This window comes from Rhinoderma darwinii, chromosome 1 (genome assembly GCF_050947455.1).
Source record: "Rhinoderma darwinii isolate aRhiDar2 chromosome 1, aRhiDar2.hap1, whole genome shotgun sequence".
Taxonomy (NCBI): Eukaryota; Metazoa; Chordata; class Amphibia; order Anura; family Rhinodermatidae; genus Rhinoderma; species Rhinoderma darwinii.
This window is the reverse complement of record NC_134687.1, coordinates 199,008,067-199,023,285: the sequence shown is the minus strand read 5'-3', so window position 1 is coordinate 199,023,285 and position 15,219 is coordinate 199,008,067. Positions and strand designations below refer to the sequence as shown.

General features: G+C 47.1%; 1 protein-coding gene across 1 annotated transcript in view; it reads left to right on the top strand.

The window, feature by feature from the left end:
• The first annotated feature begins 693 nt into the window (after window positions 1–693).
• Window positions 694–15,219, top strand: part of MTHFD2L (methylenetetrahydrofolate dehydrogenase (NADP+ dependent) 2 like) — a 101,363-nt gene continuing 86,837 nt past the window's right edge. Inside the window, exon 1 of the mRNA XM_075849789.1 lies at window positions 694–937. Coding sequence (XP_075705904.1) covers window positions 720–937 — 218 coding nt within the window. The 5' untranslated portion in view covers window positions 694–719. The remainder of the gene's footprint in view (window positions 938–15,219) is intronic.

Sequence of the window (15,219 nt, the reverse complement as noted above, 5' to 3'; positions counted from 1 at the left end):
CAGCATGGTGGCTGAGTGGTCAGCATAGTTGCCTTGCGGCACTGGAGTCCTGGGTTAGAATCGGACCAAGGGCAATATCTGCATGTAGTTTGTTCGTTATCCATGTGTTTATGTGCGTTTCCTACAGGTATTCTCCGGTTTCCTCCAATACTCTATAAACATACGGATACGAAATTTAGATTGAGCCCACAATATTTATTTATTATTTTTTTTGAACAGCAGCTGCATAGATTTGTTTTACAGCAGGCAAATGGACATAAGAAAAATACCAGTCAGAAATGTCCTATTTGGGAGAATGTTGTGAGCATGCTCTGTGACATGTGCAGTGATCACTGTGCAGGGAGGGGGAGCTGAGCTGTCCCCTTCACTAATTGTTAATGGTGTAATCCTCCTGTTACCTTTCTTTATAAACCTACCCTCTGACGAGTGCTGCCCCTAGAGTTAACAACACAAGCTGAAAAGTGACAGGTAGTGTCAACCTATTGTGAGGGCTCAGTGCTCGAAACGGCAATATTTCTGGATTTTCATAAATGTTTACTATTCGTTTACCATTAAAAGCTTTCCACCAGTCCATTTGGATTGCTGTGGTTAGTTTCTGTACAGGTGTACTCATCATCCAATCATTGGTACGGAGGGGGGTGGCGTATACATTCAGTTAGTGATTTGCTTCATCCCTCATCAGCCAGTGGTCCTTGAAAGTACCATTGATTGTACTGCAAATGATGCTCACAAGGGTTTTGTTGCTGCAGGGGAGAAAATCTGGAATATCTTTTGACTCTTCATGCTGTTCTCCTCAGTGTATCCTTTCATTGTACACAGAGCTAATGGCCTCTGTAATAAGCAGCGTTTATATCATACAGAGGACAATATATGGAACTGTAAAATCTAACATGACCAACTGGAAGAGAGGTTTCTACATAGGCAATGGATGTATCAGGTGAGGACATATTAAATCTAAGATGTAAAGCAAATATTAGTATATAATGACACACATATTAATACTTTATACAATCTATCTAATATTCACAGTCATCATTTGGTTGTAAATTCTGCATGTTTAGTATTTTAATATGATTTTATAGGTGTAACTGAAGCAGATCAGAAATATTTATTTTATTCCTTTAGTATTAGTGTTTATATAGTTAGACAGATATGTTTCTTATCTATTGTTTCCATATATCATTTACTGTGTATTTTAGCTGAAATAAACATCAACATTTCCTGCGTTTTAGCTTTAATTAGCAGTTGAAATAATTTTTGCAATTGTTATTTAGATCTAAAATATAAACTTTAAGTATTTATAAGTACAATAGATTCTATTCATATAAACTATGCTATAATAGATATGTAATGTACAATATAGTACATATATAGTTTTACAAAATATAGACACCCCGTAAAGTGTTTATATCTCAGCAATGGACCGGTTTTTATTATGACTAATGTATATTTTGTAGGTGCATTTTTCTTTTTTCACATACGTGGCGTGTTTGCTTTTGTCTTTCTGCATATTTGTTCCCGTTGTTTTTTATATTACAGTGCTTTGTCTCTCATTCATACATAGGGCTTATAATGTTTATTGCAGCTGCAGCTTCCCCTTCACACTCCACTAGTTTAAAATGATGACTGCAGAGCTGGAGACGTAAAAAAGGCACAGCCTCTCCATATGGCAGCCTCTTTATTTACACCCTATCCTTTGTTTTATTGCATATGTTATTGCTATTTGTAGCCTTTTTGTGTATCTACAATTACAACTTGAACCAATTAAATGTCTTAGAGCAGCATGACCTTTGTAGCTGTAGAGATTATATAGAGGCCATGCATGTGTGTGTACCTGGTGCCTACTACAGGGATACACCAAACAGTATTGCCAGTTTAATTAGAAGTGAATGAACCTGACAGTATATTATATAAATGGGTGAAGACATTAGACTGCTTAGAAGGGTGTAAAATGCATGGTGCCCAAATGTAACATCCTATTCATTAGTGAACCCAATGCAAATTTGCTATAAACCCCTAAATTGTATATATTGGTTGCTTACTATACCGTGAGATACAACGATGGTAAGTAAAGTGATACAGTAATCTTACGGTCAGTCAAGCTTGTCGGTCATACATAACAGTTGCTACATTAGACATATTTGACTCCCCCGCTTTTTTGACTTCATCACTTCAGCTCCATTGCAGCCTATTACTGCAATCAGATGGTGATTTCTAGTGCAGCCAGGCTGTCGGTGATCATATTAAACCATCTTTTATCTATTTCCAGTATTGTTCATCTATGTAAAAAGGTCATTGGAGGTAATTTTCAGTCAATATCCTAATACTGATTGTGATATCACAGCAGATATGGGTACATTTACACATGCCCATACACATAATACTATGTAACCTCTTCTAGATTTACCTGGTTGTATATCTAAATATTTAGACCTAGAAAAGCTACTGATCACAAACATCATTATATGAGGATTTAACAGATAGGAATAGTGAATACAGAGGAGCAATTATTTATTTATTTTTGTTGCATGCATATATATATAAATATATATAACATATATATATATATATATATATATATATATATATATATATATATATATATATATATATATATATAGCCAACATATTCTGCAGCACTGTACAGAAGTTGTCATCACTCACTGTCCCCAGTAGGCCTCACGATCTGAATTACCTGACAGTATGTTTTTTTCAGATTCAAACCCAGGACTCTAGCAATGACCATAAATGCAGAGGTGTAGCTAAGTTTTCCTTTACCCGGGGCAAAGATTCCGTGTGGTGTCCCCCCCCCCCCACTTACATGTACATCTAGAACTTCAGTAAATTTGTCCCCTCCCTTATAAAACTACGTTGAATTCGAGGACTACTTCAATGACAGCGTTTTTTTTTTATTCTCAATAAAATGGTTAATGAGGGTTGTGTGTGTTTTTTTTTATTTCAATAAAATATTTTTTCTATGTCCTTGTATTTTTTTAAACTTTATTATTACCACCTTAGTAATATATGCTGGCTGATTGAAAGTGTCCATTACTAAGGCGGGACTTAATGTTATGCCAGTGCAGAGGCTAACACTAACCCCCATTATTACCCCGGAACCCACCACCACCAGGGGTACTGGGAAGAGCCGGGTACGGACCAGTACCCAACCATCTGTAGTGATGGACGGGCACCGGGGCGGCCACAGGCTGGTAGTATCAGGCTGGGGAAGGCCCAAAACAGTGACTTCCCCACCCTGGTAATGCTAGGCTGCTGCTGCTGTGTTGTATCTGGCTGGTTATGAAAATTGGGGGGGACCCCACATCGTTCTTTCCAATTATTTTTATTTTTTTTTCATAACCAGCCAGATACAATAAAGCAGCAGCAGGCTAGCCTTACCAAGGGGAAGGGGGGAGGGACACTTTTTCTAGCCTTTCCCAGCCTGATAATACCAGCCCGCGGCCACCCCAGTGTCCGACCATCACTACAGATGATCAAGTACTGGATCGTACCCGGCTCTTCCCGGCACCCCTGGTGGCTGTGGCTGTCAGGGTAATAATGGGGGTTAGTGTTAGCCTCTGCACCAGCTAACACTAAGCCCCACCTTTGTAATGGACGTTGTCAATCAGCCGGCGGCCATTGCTAAGGCGGTAGTAATAAGGTTTAAAAAAACACAAAGGCATAGAAAAAATATTTTATTGAAATAAAAACCCCCCCACACAACCCTCATTAACCATTTTATTGATAATAAAAAAAAGCCGTCATCGAAGTAGTCCTCGAATCCGACGTAGTCCAACGACCGAACCTGTAAAAAAACACAAACACAAAAAAAACTATTCGTAACACATGTGGTAGGCTTAGATGCAGGGCCCATGTGTGATACTCTATGTTGGACCCTGTATCTAAGCCTACCACAAGGTAGGCTTAGATACAGGGTCCAGCAGACCGTAATTGTCACGGCGTAGGGTGTAGACCAGACATGGGCAAACTACGGCCCGCGGGCCACATACGGCCCGTTAGGCTTTTTAATCCGGCCCGCCGAACTTGTCCAAATAATAGTAAAAACCTCCTTTTTTTTCCCCTTTCCCTGCAATGCCCACGTTTTCCCAATAGATGGCGCACTCAAAACACATTGACCGTTGTTAACCCCTTAACGCCGAAGGACGGATATATCCGTCCTCAGCAGCTGCTAGTTCGCGCAGGAGGACGGATATATCCGTCCTGTGATCCCGCGGGTACTGACAGTTTACCCACGCGATCAGCGGCAGGAGCACGGCTGTTATACACAGCCTGGCTCCTGCTGCAACTGCCGGAATCGAAGCACGCGCCGATTCCGGCAGTTTAACCCATTAAATGCCGCTGTCAACAGTGACAGCGGCATTTAATGTGTTTGACAGAGGGGGGGAACTCCCTCTGTCTCCCGATCGGCGCCCCCGCAAACAAATCGCGGGTCGCCGTCGGGTTTCCATGACAGCCGGGGGTCTAACAAAGACCCCCAGGTCTGTCTTCAGCATCTGCCTGTTAGGCGATGCCAGAGGCATGACCTAACAGGTTGCCTGTCAGTTTTACACTGACAGGCAATAATGCTTTGGTATACGAAGTATACCAAAGCATTATATATGCGATCGGCATATCGCATAGTGAAGTCCCCTGGTGGGACTAAAAAAAAAAAAGTAAAACCGTTAAATAAAGTTTGTGAAAAAAAAAATAAAAAAAATTACAGTCAAAGTCAAATAAAACTACTTTTTTGGCCCAAAAAGTGGTTTTATTTAATAAAACGGTCAAAACAAATCACACATACACATATATGGTATCCCCGCGATCGTAACAACTTGACCAATAAAATGAACACATTAATTAAACCGCCGGATGAACGGCGTCCAAAGAAAACGCAAAAAACAACGGCAAAATTCTCTCTTTTCTCCCATTCCCCCCATAAAAAATAAAATAAAAGTTCATCTATAAGTCCTATGTACCCCAAAATAGTACTAATGAAAACTACACATTGTCCCGCAAAAATCAATCCCACGTACGGCCACATCGACGGAAAAATAAAAAAATTACGCCTCTTGGAACGCGGCGATGCAAAAACAAGTAATTTTTTTCTAAAAGGGTTTTTATTGTGCAAACGTAGAAAAAACATATAAAACCTTTACACATTTGGTATCCCTGTAATCGTGCCGACCCATAGAATAAAGTTAACATGTTATTTACGCTGCATAGTAAACGGCGTAAATTTATAACGTGAAAATTAATGCTGGAATAGCTGCTTATTTTCAATTCTCTCCTAAAATAAAGTTAATAAAAGTTAATCAATATGTTATAAGCATCTAAAAATGGTACAATTACAAAATACAACTCGTCCCGGAAAAAACAAGCCCTTATACGGCTATGTCGACGGAATAAAAAAAGAGTTACGACTCTTGGAATGCGACCGTGGAAAAACAAAAAATAATCCTTGGTCATTAACGTGCAAAATGGCCCGGTCATTAAGGGGTTAATGTGGCGCGTATTTCTCTTTATTTCACTTTAATTTTCACTTCGTTTCACGTCACCATTAAGCCCTTCGGTTTTCAAAGAGTACAATATCAGCCGTCACTTTGCCACGAACCATGCAAACTATGCTAGCAAGCAGTCAACACAAGAACGGGCGGCTACTGCTCAGAGGTTGGCAGCTAATTTACAGAGTCAACAGAACTTTTTTCTTGATAAATCACAGTGCGTATGTTATTTTAATCTATTTACATTTCCTTCTCCCAGTATCTGCGAAATAGTATGTAAATGCCATATCTTGCATATTCCTTGAGACAAATTTATTAACTGATAAGGGCTATTTTTCACATTTGAAAGACAGTTAATAAATTGGGTTGTAGTGTTCTTACTGTGCTATGAGGTTTGCACACACTACATTTAATGCTTTAGTATATCCGGCCCAAACACTCCCTCCAAATGCTCCTGGCCCGGCCCCTCTGTCAAATTTTAGAACCCATTGTGGCCCGCGAGTCAAAAAGTTTGCCCACCCCTGGTGTAGACCCACTGGGCCGTACCGCGTAGCAGGATAGCAGCTGGCCAAACAGGTACAATGCAATGTCTATAGTCCATAAAGTGTACCTGAGGCAATGTAGACAGTAGTGGTGGTTTCAGGCTAAGACAGGTGCCAGAACGAGCTTGATCTCTGAGGAGAGAGGAGTGTTTTGGGTGTGGTGCACTGTGCTTGGAGCAACTACCGTCCCAGGGACTCTGCCTTTTTCACCTGCCCAGGTTTATTACACCTGCCTGGGCTAGCAGAGTGCCCCTAGGGGGGCTCCATCTGGAGATGGAGTCCCGGTCCTCCACCCTCCGGAGAAGGCCGGTGGGGGGTGGAGGGACATCCCAGCCAGCTGGGAAAGTGGAGCCAGTCCTGGGGGAGAGAAGGACATCTCGAGGCAGTAACAGCGTGGCCTCGTCCTCTCCCAGGGTTGGGGCATCGCAGCATGCCGTGAGGAGAGGAGGAGAAGGACAACTGGGAATGGATCAACAAGGCTGCAGGGACCCGTCCGAGTGGGGGTCAATGAGGCCAGGAGAAGACGCCGCCACGTTTGGCTCCCGCCTGGTGGCCCACATGGAGGAGTATAAAGACCTGGGGAGGTCCCTGCAGCGAATCCGCGGTGACCTGACCATGGCCCGGCCTAGGGCGGTAAAGTCATCGGGCAGCAAGCGGGCGAAATTCGCTGCACAGGTCCGTGCCCTGCTAAGGGAAGTGAAGGAGGTGGAGGAGCGGAGGGGAACGATAATGACCGGAGGGGGAGTCTTTGCCGAAAAACTGAAAAACGAAGACAGATTCCAGGCAATGGCTGACGCAAGCCAGAGAGGGGGGAAACAGCAAGAGGAGGCAGCTGAGACCAGCATGGAGACCAGCATGGAGATCACCGTGGGAGAAACCCCTGACATGCCGGTGCCGTTCCCTGATAGTGAGTCAGTCTCTGGGGCACCGCGTGAGTCAGGGGTGCTCACGGTGAGGGAGGAGATCTCTCCCAACATGGCGCGCCTGCCAGAGTCCAGTTCCGGGTCGGAGGGAGAGCATCCCCCCGGGATACTAACACAGATCCAGGATCAGGAGTCCCCCGTGTCTTTGGAGAGTTTCAGCTTTGGCTCGGATCTGCCCCCGGAGGAGGAAGCACGGAGTGCAGCAGCAGAGAAGCGCAGAAGAAGCTGAGACAGAAGCAGAGGGAGGAGAGACGGCTAAAACAAGAGGTGAGGCTCGTATATGTTCATGGGTCTCCCCTGCACTCCGGGTCAGAAGAGATTCTGGTCCAGAGTGCAGATCCCGCAAGCCCCCGAGCCCCGGCATCTGCAGTGGAGTCGGGGCGGGAAAGCGGGAATATTGAAACGAGGACGGGCAAAATGGCGCTGGACGCTGCTTACTGTGAAGTGGGCGGCGCTGGCAGCCGGAACGCAGCAGGGGGCGTGGTCCCAGACCCGGCTGACGGCGAGCCCCGGAGACCGGTGAGCGGTGTGAGCCGTGCATCGGAGGAGGGGGCGGACCGGAAGTCGGCTGCAGCGCGGTCCCGTGGGTCGGGTGCCTGTAACGTGGCCGGTCCTGTCACACCGGGACCGGCCAGCGTGATAGGTCTGCAGGCACCCGATGCCTCGGATAAGGGCGGAGTCAGAGCCTCTGTGAGGGGCGGAGCCAGCCACTCCGGAGCGGAGCAGGGGAGTGGCCTGGCAAGAATAAGCGCAGAACAGCCGCTGCAAAGCAGCCCTGAAAAAGGAAAAATCACTGATAAAGTTAATGAAGAAAGTAAAAGTAAAAAAAAAGATGTGGAAAAAAATGTTTCTGCAGATAAAGGAGTGTCTTTTCCTGCCCTGGCAAGTGATATGGACACCGATGATGCGGAGGGTCGCGTGGAGGTGCCGCTTATGTCAGCTGGTGGCCCCTCCATAGCTGCACCTGATGATGCAGAGGTGGGTGTTGGGGTCAGGGCAGAAAAGGTAACAGAAAAGCAAAAAAATAAAGAACCTGGCTTGGCCAAGAGAATGGTAGGATCGCGGGTGAATGTATCAGCCGGTGATGTGGGGGGGCCTGGTGTTCCTCTTCCCAGTGCCCCAAGCAGGACTTATGCTGGGGTAGTGGGGGGAGGACCACCAGCCCACCCATCCTCGTCCTTTGGCCCTGGGGAAGGTCACTTGCAACAGCGCCTCCTGCAGGCCTTAAGGGAGGGGAAGCAGTCCCTAACTGTAGGGGGTGTGCAGAGGGACCTATCTTTCTGGATAGATAGGTACGGGTTGGAGGCCTTCCGAGAGAAAAGAGGGGATCAGTGGTCACTCCCGACAACCGGGCAGGCTGTGGTCAGGAGGAATGTGGTCCGTCTCCGGTGGCGCGGCAATGAGATCTGTCCCCCCAGAAAGACGGTGGTGAAGCTGTTGCTGGGGATGGTCTTCAGGGCACGTGACATCTTTGCCCTGATACACCCTCATGGCTCAGCTGAGTTTGACATCAGCTTTGTTCAACCGGGAGGCCTGGAGGTCTTCTGGGGGAATTATGAGCTGGTGAAGGACGAGCCCGGCTGGCGGGATTTTGCTGCACAAGCAATATCCCGCCAGAATGGTCTCAAGAAGGTGACCGTTCTCACCCGTAACGAGTCACTTTCTTGTGTTGACATCATGACCTGGTTAAGTCGGTTTGGAGAGGTAGCGGAGATGCCCAGGAAAAATCTGGATGAGTTTGGCATCTGGTCGGGGCCTGGACGTTAATGGTGAAACTTAAGCGTCTGGGGCAAACTGTGTCCCACATTCCATCCTCTGCTTTCCTTGGGAGGGATCGCATCCTGGTCTTCTACCAGGGACAGCTGAGGCTGTGTCACCGGTGTGGCGACCCCTCGCACTTGAGCGCGGCCTGCACGGTGCAGAAATGCGCTCATTGTGGGGGGGTAGGTCATCTAGCTACATCGTGTGGCCAGATTAGGTGTCATCTGTGTGGTGACTTAGGTCACCCATTCAGTAGGTGTCCTCGCTCCGTGGTCAATGCTGTCTCCAAGCCTGCAGGAGAAGAGAGTGGGGTGGCTCCTGTGGGTGAGGAGGCATGCAGAGATGGCAGGGCAAAAGGGCAAGTGAAGACATCAAGGAAAGGGCTCCAGCCTTCCTACCATCGAAGGCTCGAGAAGAGGCAAAAGGAGAGGGAGCTGAGGGAAGCCCAGGTAACTGGGGGGACCTCTGGCCTGAACCCGGAGCCTGCCCTGGAGACGGATGCCCTTGGGGACGCTGAACTGGATGAGGAGGTCAAGAAGATCCAGAGGGAGCAAGCGGCTGAGGACTCTCAATCCTCCCAATATGAAAGTGTTGGTGAGGAAGAGAGGGTACAGCTAAAAAAAACATCTGGGACACAGGATAAGATCTTGAGGGGGCCAAAGTCATCTGGCCAAGCCCCGGCCACGGAAGGAAAAATCTGCACCCCTCTGGTGCTCTCCCCCAACCACTACCAAGCCCTCATAGATATTCCAGCTCCTCAGCAAAGTGAGGAGGAGGGTGAGGTAGGGGTCTCAGGGGGTGTTGGGCCCCTTCCCCCGAGAGGTACAAAGGCCTCTGGGGCAGGGGTCAACCTGGGACAAGGGGACGAGGATGGGAGTGTGAGTGAGGGGGAGGGGAGGTCCGCCAGGAGGAGATGGACTCCACTACCTCCAAAAAAAGAACTAAAGAGAAAGGGTCTGGAGGGTCCTCTTCAGATCACGACAGGGGAGGGAAGAAGAAATCCATCTAATTTTATCATCCAGGATGGCGGTACCTGCACCGTTGACGCTGGCTTCCATTAATGTCGCTAGCATTAAGTCAGATATGGCTAAATTTGCAGTCTTTGATTTTCTCAGCCGAGTTGAAGCTGACGTTTTGTTTTTGCAAGAGACCAGACTGTCACTTTTGGCAGATGTCGTAAAAGCCAGGAGGGATTGGCGACGTGGACCCTCCTACTGGTCTCTTGCGTCTGAGCCATATAGTGGTGTGGCGGTTCTTTTCACTGCATCGGTAAAATGCCGACGGATGATAGAATTAGAAATGGGGAGGTGCCTGATTTTAGATGTTCTCATGAAGGGACAAGAATTAAGGCTAATTAACTTCTATGGTCCCCAAACAAAGTGGGACTGAAAAAGTCTCTTTATGAGGATTAAGCCTTTCCTTTTTTCCAGTCGGCAGGTCATCTTTAGAGGTGATTTTAACACTGTCGTTAGACCCCGTGATAGAGGAGGTTCCAAAGATAGACTGGGCTATGATAGCGTGGCCTTAAATAGCATAGCTAGCGAGGCTCGCCTGGTGGATGTCTACAATAGACATACCCCAGGTCACCCCGGGTTCACCTATCAAAGAGGTAGTTGTAGGTCTAGGATAGACAGGTTTTTTTTGAAGGAGGAAGCCATCTCTTCACCAGTGTCCGTTGTTGAGGTGGAATTCTCCGACCACTGTATGATTTTGTTTTCTCTGGACATTGCAGAATCCCTCCGGATGGGACGAGGTATATGGAGGCTGAATTCCACTCTCCTGGAAGAAGCAGAGATAAGACAGGCCTTTGAGGATTTTCTTCAGGACCAGGTACCTTTGTTGGATCTAGGTGGCACTAAGTCAGAATGGTGGGAGTTGTTCAAATATCGGGTGGCAGGATTTTTCCGCCGGCTTTCAGGCCTCAGGTCCATGAGCAGGTACCGCCTATATCGGGAACTGAGGAGGAAACTCGAACATCTGGTCTCGGCCGGAGGTAGCCAGGTGGAGATCTCCGGGGTGAAAGCGTTGCTCAAGAGGTGTCAGTATGATAGGCACGCATCTTTGGTTCTTGAGAGGGATTTCGGGAGGTACCGCTCGCCCGACCCCTACAGGAACTGTAAGATGTCAGTGAGTCGTAAAATTGTGACTGGACTAATAGACAGTACAGGGTCCCTGAGGAGATCCAAGTCAGGGATTATGGAGATCGTTAGATCCTTCTACGCTCACCTTTTGGGTAAGCAGGATCCAGACCGAGAGGAGATGTCGGCTTTCCTGGCTGAAACTGTTCCCGAGCCAGGAGAGGATTCCTCTCTTAATGTTTTGATAGATCCAATCAAAGAAGAGGAAGTAATGCTGGCGATTGACGGGCTAGGTCTGAAAAAATCGCCAGGGCCGGATGGCTTAACATCCGAATTCTATAAGACCTTTAAAGGAACCCTAGTTCCCCTCTTGACATCAGTGTTTAATGAGTGTCTATCCTCGGGCACTCTGCCGAGGTCAATGAGGAGGTCAGCTTTGATTGTTCTATCAAAGGGTAAGGATTCGACTCGTATTGAGAATTGGCGTCCATATAAAGCGCTCCTCAATACGGACAGAAAGGTTCTCGCCAAGGTGCTGTTTAATCGGTTGGTGAAATTTGCACCCCGGCTCCTTTCACCTGTCCAGCATTGTTCCGTTCCAGGCCGCAGCACATTTAGTGCAGTCCTCAGTGTCAGAGAGGTAGTGGAGCGGGGAAATTCTGGCCAGTGGAAGGGGTACGTCCTGTCCTTGGACCAGGCCAAAGTGTTTGACCGGGTGAATCATGAGTATCTATGGTCGGTCCTTCTGAGGTATGGCCTGCCGGGTGGGTTTGTCAATTGGCTCCAGACCTTATACGCTGGGGCAGAGACTTTTGCACTGGTTAACGGTTGGGTTGGAACCCCCTTTGAGGTTGGGTCTGGTGTCCGCCAGGGCTGTCCTCTGAGTCCCTTGCTATATGTGTTCGCGATTGACCCTTTTCTTAGAAGGGTTGACCGTGGACTATTGGCGGGGATCGGGATCGGCTTGGAAGGGCCAGAAGCCACTCAGAGGGTGGTTGCATACGCGGATGACGTCTCCATCTTCGTCTCCTCGCAAGGGGAGGCGGAGTGGGTGATGTCAGAAGTGGAATGTTACTCGCGGGCATCTGTGTCCAAGATTAACCGTGAAAAGTGTGAGAGTCTCTGGCTGGGAGGAGGAGATCCTAGTTTTGGTCTCCTGGACACCCTTCCTGAGCCTCAGGGGTCTGCAAAGATCTTAGGAGTGGAATTTGGCCCGGGTGATTATCCCAAGAAAAACTGGGATGGCAGGCTAAACTTAGTTGCCCAGAAGGTCGGCCAATGGAAGGGTTGGTCCTTAACCCTTAGAGAAAGGGTTCATTTGGCCAAAGCTTACCTGATGCCCATGTTATTCTACCTTGGCAGTGTGTGCATCTTGCCAGAACCTCTTTGGGCTCGGGTCTATAGCCTGTTCTTCCAGCTGTTGTGGGGGAGCAGGCTTAACCTAATTAAGAGAGAAGTCACGTATCTACCAAGGAGACTAGGAGGGTTAGGTATGGTCAACCCAGTGGTGTTCCTAGTGAACACTTTTATTAAGATTAATCTAGCAAACCTCGGACAAGAGAGGGCTCCTTGGTGGATTCTCTCCTGCAGGGAGTGGTTTCAGCCCTTCTTCCAGGAATGGGAGAGAGGAGGCCAAGTGAAAGACCTGCGTAGACCCCACGGGCATCTCCCGGCTTATGCCGCCCTGGTTTTGAAGATGGTGCGCCGGTGGGGTCTGGAGGTGTGGGAGATCGGGACCATGCCGAGAAAATTTCTCGACAGAAGGGTTCTGATGACCCACATCCAGAAGCCCCTGGCACTCAAAGACTGCCCAAGTAGTGACCTCGGGGAGGGATTAAAACTTTTAAATTCAGTGAGGATTCCCCAGAAGTTTTGGGATCTGGCTTGGCGCTGCTTCCATGGGAGACTGTATGTAAGGGGCAATCTGAAGTACAGAAACACTGATGACAGAGGATGTCCTCGGGAGGAGTGTAGCAATACACTGGAGAGTATGGAGCATTTCCTGCTTCATTGCCCCTTTAATGCAGAGGTATATAAAAGGGTGGGTACCTCCATCGGCTGGCCCGGCTTAGCCAACCTCTCCTATGCCGGGTGGGCTTATGGGATGTTCAGAGACCTAGGTGGTAGGGACCGTAACACTTCTTTTTTAGTTAGCATAGTGGTTAGGCACTTTACTTGGAATGCACGGTGTTTAGTATCTACGCAGAGCAAAATCCTCCGGGTTGATGAGGTCGTAGGGAATATCATCGGTGACCTGGTGAAGGTGCGTTCTTTGGAAGTCGATAGACTAGGAGCACCCAAAGCCTCTCACTTATGGAGGGGCTTTTCATTTAGGGTGCCTTAGGGTATCGGCCTTCAGGGGGGGGGGGGCTCATCCGGCTCGTCTGGGGGGGTTCGCCCTCGTTCCGGCACATAAAACGAAGCGATAGGGAGAATAATAGGGAAAGGAGGGTAAGTTTAGGGCTAGATTAAACATAGGGTAAGAGAAGGGACAACAATAGGGGAAAGCGATAGGGGAAGCGATAGGGAAGTGTCGGCGTGGGTGGGACCTGGCCTTGGGGGGTTCGGGTGGGTCTCTTTTCTCCTTCCTTCTGGTGGTAGGCTGGTTTAGTGCACTTCAGGTTTTTGTTTTTTGATACGTAAAGGCAGTATAAAGGCTTACAGGAACCGAACTTGGTGCTTTCGGGTTGTGTTTTTTTTGTTTCGTTGCTATGAATATGTGAGGGATAGTGAAAGGGGTTTAGATAGGTTGGGTGGGGGAATTGGGGGGAGTGGGGAGGGGTGTGGTTAAAGTTTCTTTTCCCGCTCAGGCCCGGACTATGCAGAACATGAGAAAACATGGGGCGAGGGTCTGAGTGGGAGGTTTAGGGTGAGGTGGTGGAGGCCAACGCCAGGACTAAGCGGACATGAGAGGACATGGGGTGGGGTGTTGGCTTGGTGTGGAGATGGGTTAGTTTAGATAGAGTTAGGGTCAGTATATTAATATAAAAAAAAAAAAAAAAAAATTTATAAATAATATATATATATATATATATATATATATATATATATATATATATATATATATAAATATATATATAAAAAAATAAAAATAAATGTAAGGGTGTATATAATGTGTGCCATGTATATAGGTATGTATGCCGGAGGTTTGACACATTTCCGGCTGATTGTTTCAAATGAGTATGGAAGGGAGTGAGTGGGGGTGAGTGGATTCTGGTGGGAGGAGAGGGGAATATGATAAAGGTTGAATGTGGATGAGTGCAAATGGATGAAGGAATTGGCCAAGACCAGGGATGGGAAAAAAATGCAGTAATGTATTTTGTGTATATATTGTATATACAGTATTGTTGTGATTTAAGTTATGTATTAGTTATGTTGTTATGTTTTTCTATTTTTCTAATAAAACAAAGAGTTTCAGGCTAAGATGAGGCTCCGACAGTAGACAGACACCCGGCGGGGTGTGACACAATAGATGCAGCGGAAGACACAACACGACTCCAACTCTTGACGGCACAGAGGCACGGTAGCACGGGATACAGGGTACAGGCAGCAGGAATGGGTAACACTGGGAACTGGAAATCACTAGGAGACCATTTGCAAAATTATAAAACTTTAGGTAACACAACAACGCGCAGGCAATGATCAAGAGGGCAGAGCCACTTTTATAGTCCAGCGGAATTCTGGGCTAATTGCAGATATTCTGCAACTGTGCGCGCACTGGCCCTTTAAGGCCATGCATGCGCGGGCGCGCGCCCTGCGGGAGACAGTGTCCGAAACAGGAAGTGAGTGCCGGCATCTCGCAGGAGGGAGATGCCGCCGAGAACTCACTCGTCCATGGCCGCGGCCGTCAGAGGGTAAGTCAGGACAACGGTCCGCGGCCATAGACGTTACAGTAATCTTATACACCGCGTTCCAAATTATTATGCAAATGTTAGTTTTCGCTGATTTTCCTAAATAGTCGATGCAAATGACAGTCAGTATAATCTTCAAGCCATCAACCGTTGGAGTATAATGCGAATTTTATTGAACAAATCTCCTAATGATAACATATTTTTTTTTAGAAGTAAAAAACTCAAAATGCACTGTTTCAAATTATTATGCACAACAGAGATCAAAACATTTTAAAGGTTGTAAAGAGAACTAAAATGGTAATTTGTTGAATTTGCATCAGGAGGTCATATTTACAGAAATCAAAAGCGCTTTCAATCAAAAAAACCTGAACAGGTCAAGTTACATGTTAACATAGGACCCCTTCTTTGATATCACCTTCACAATTCTTGCATCCATTGAATTTGTGAGTATTTGAACAGTTTCTGCTTGAATATCTTTGCAGGATGTCAGAATAGCCTCCCAGAACTTCTGTTTTGATGTGAACTGCCTCCCACCCTCATAGATATTTTGCTTGAAGATGCTCCAA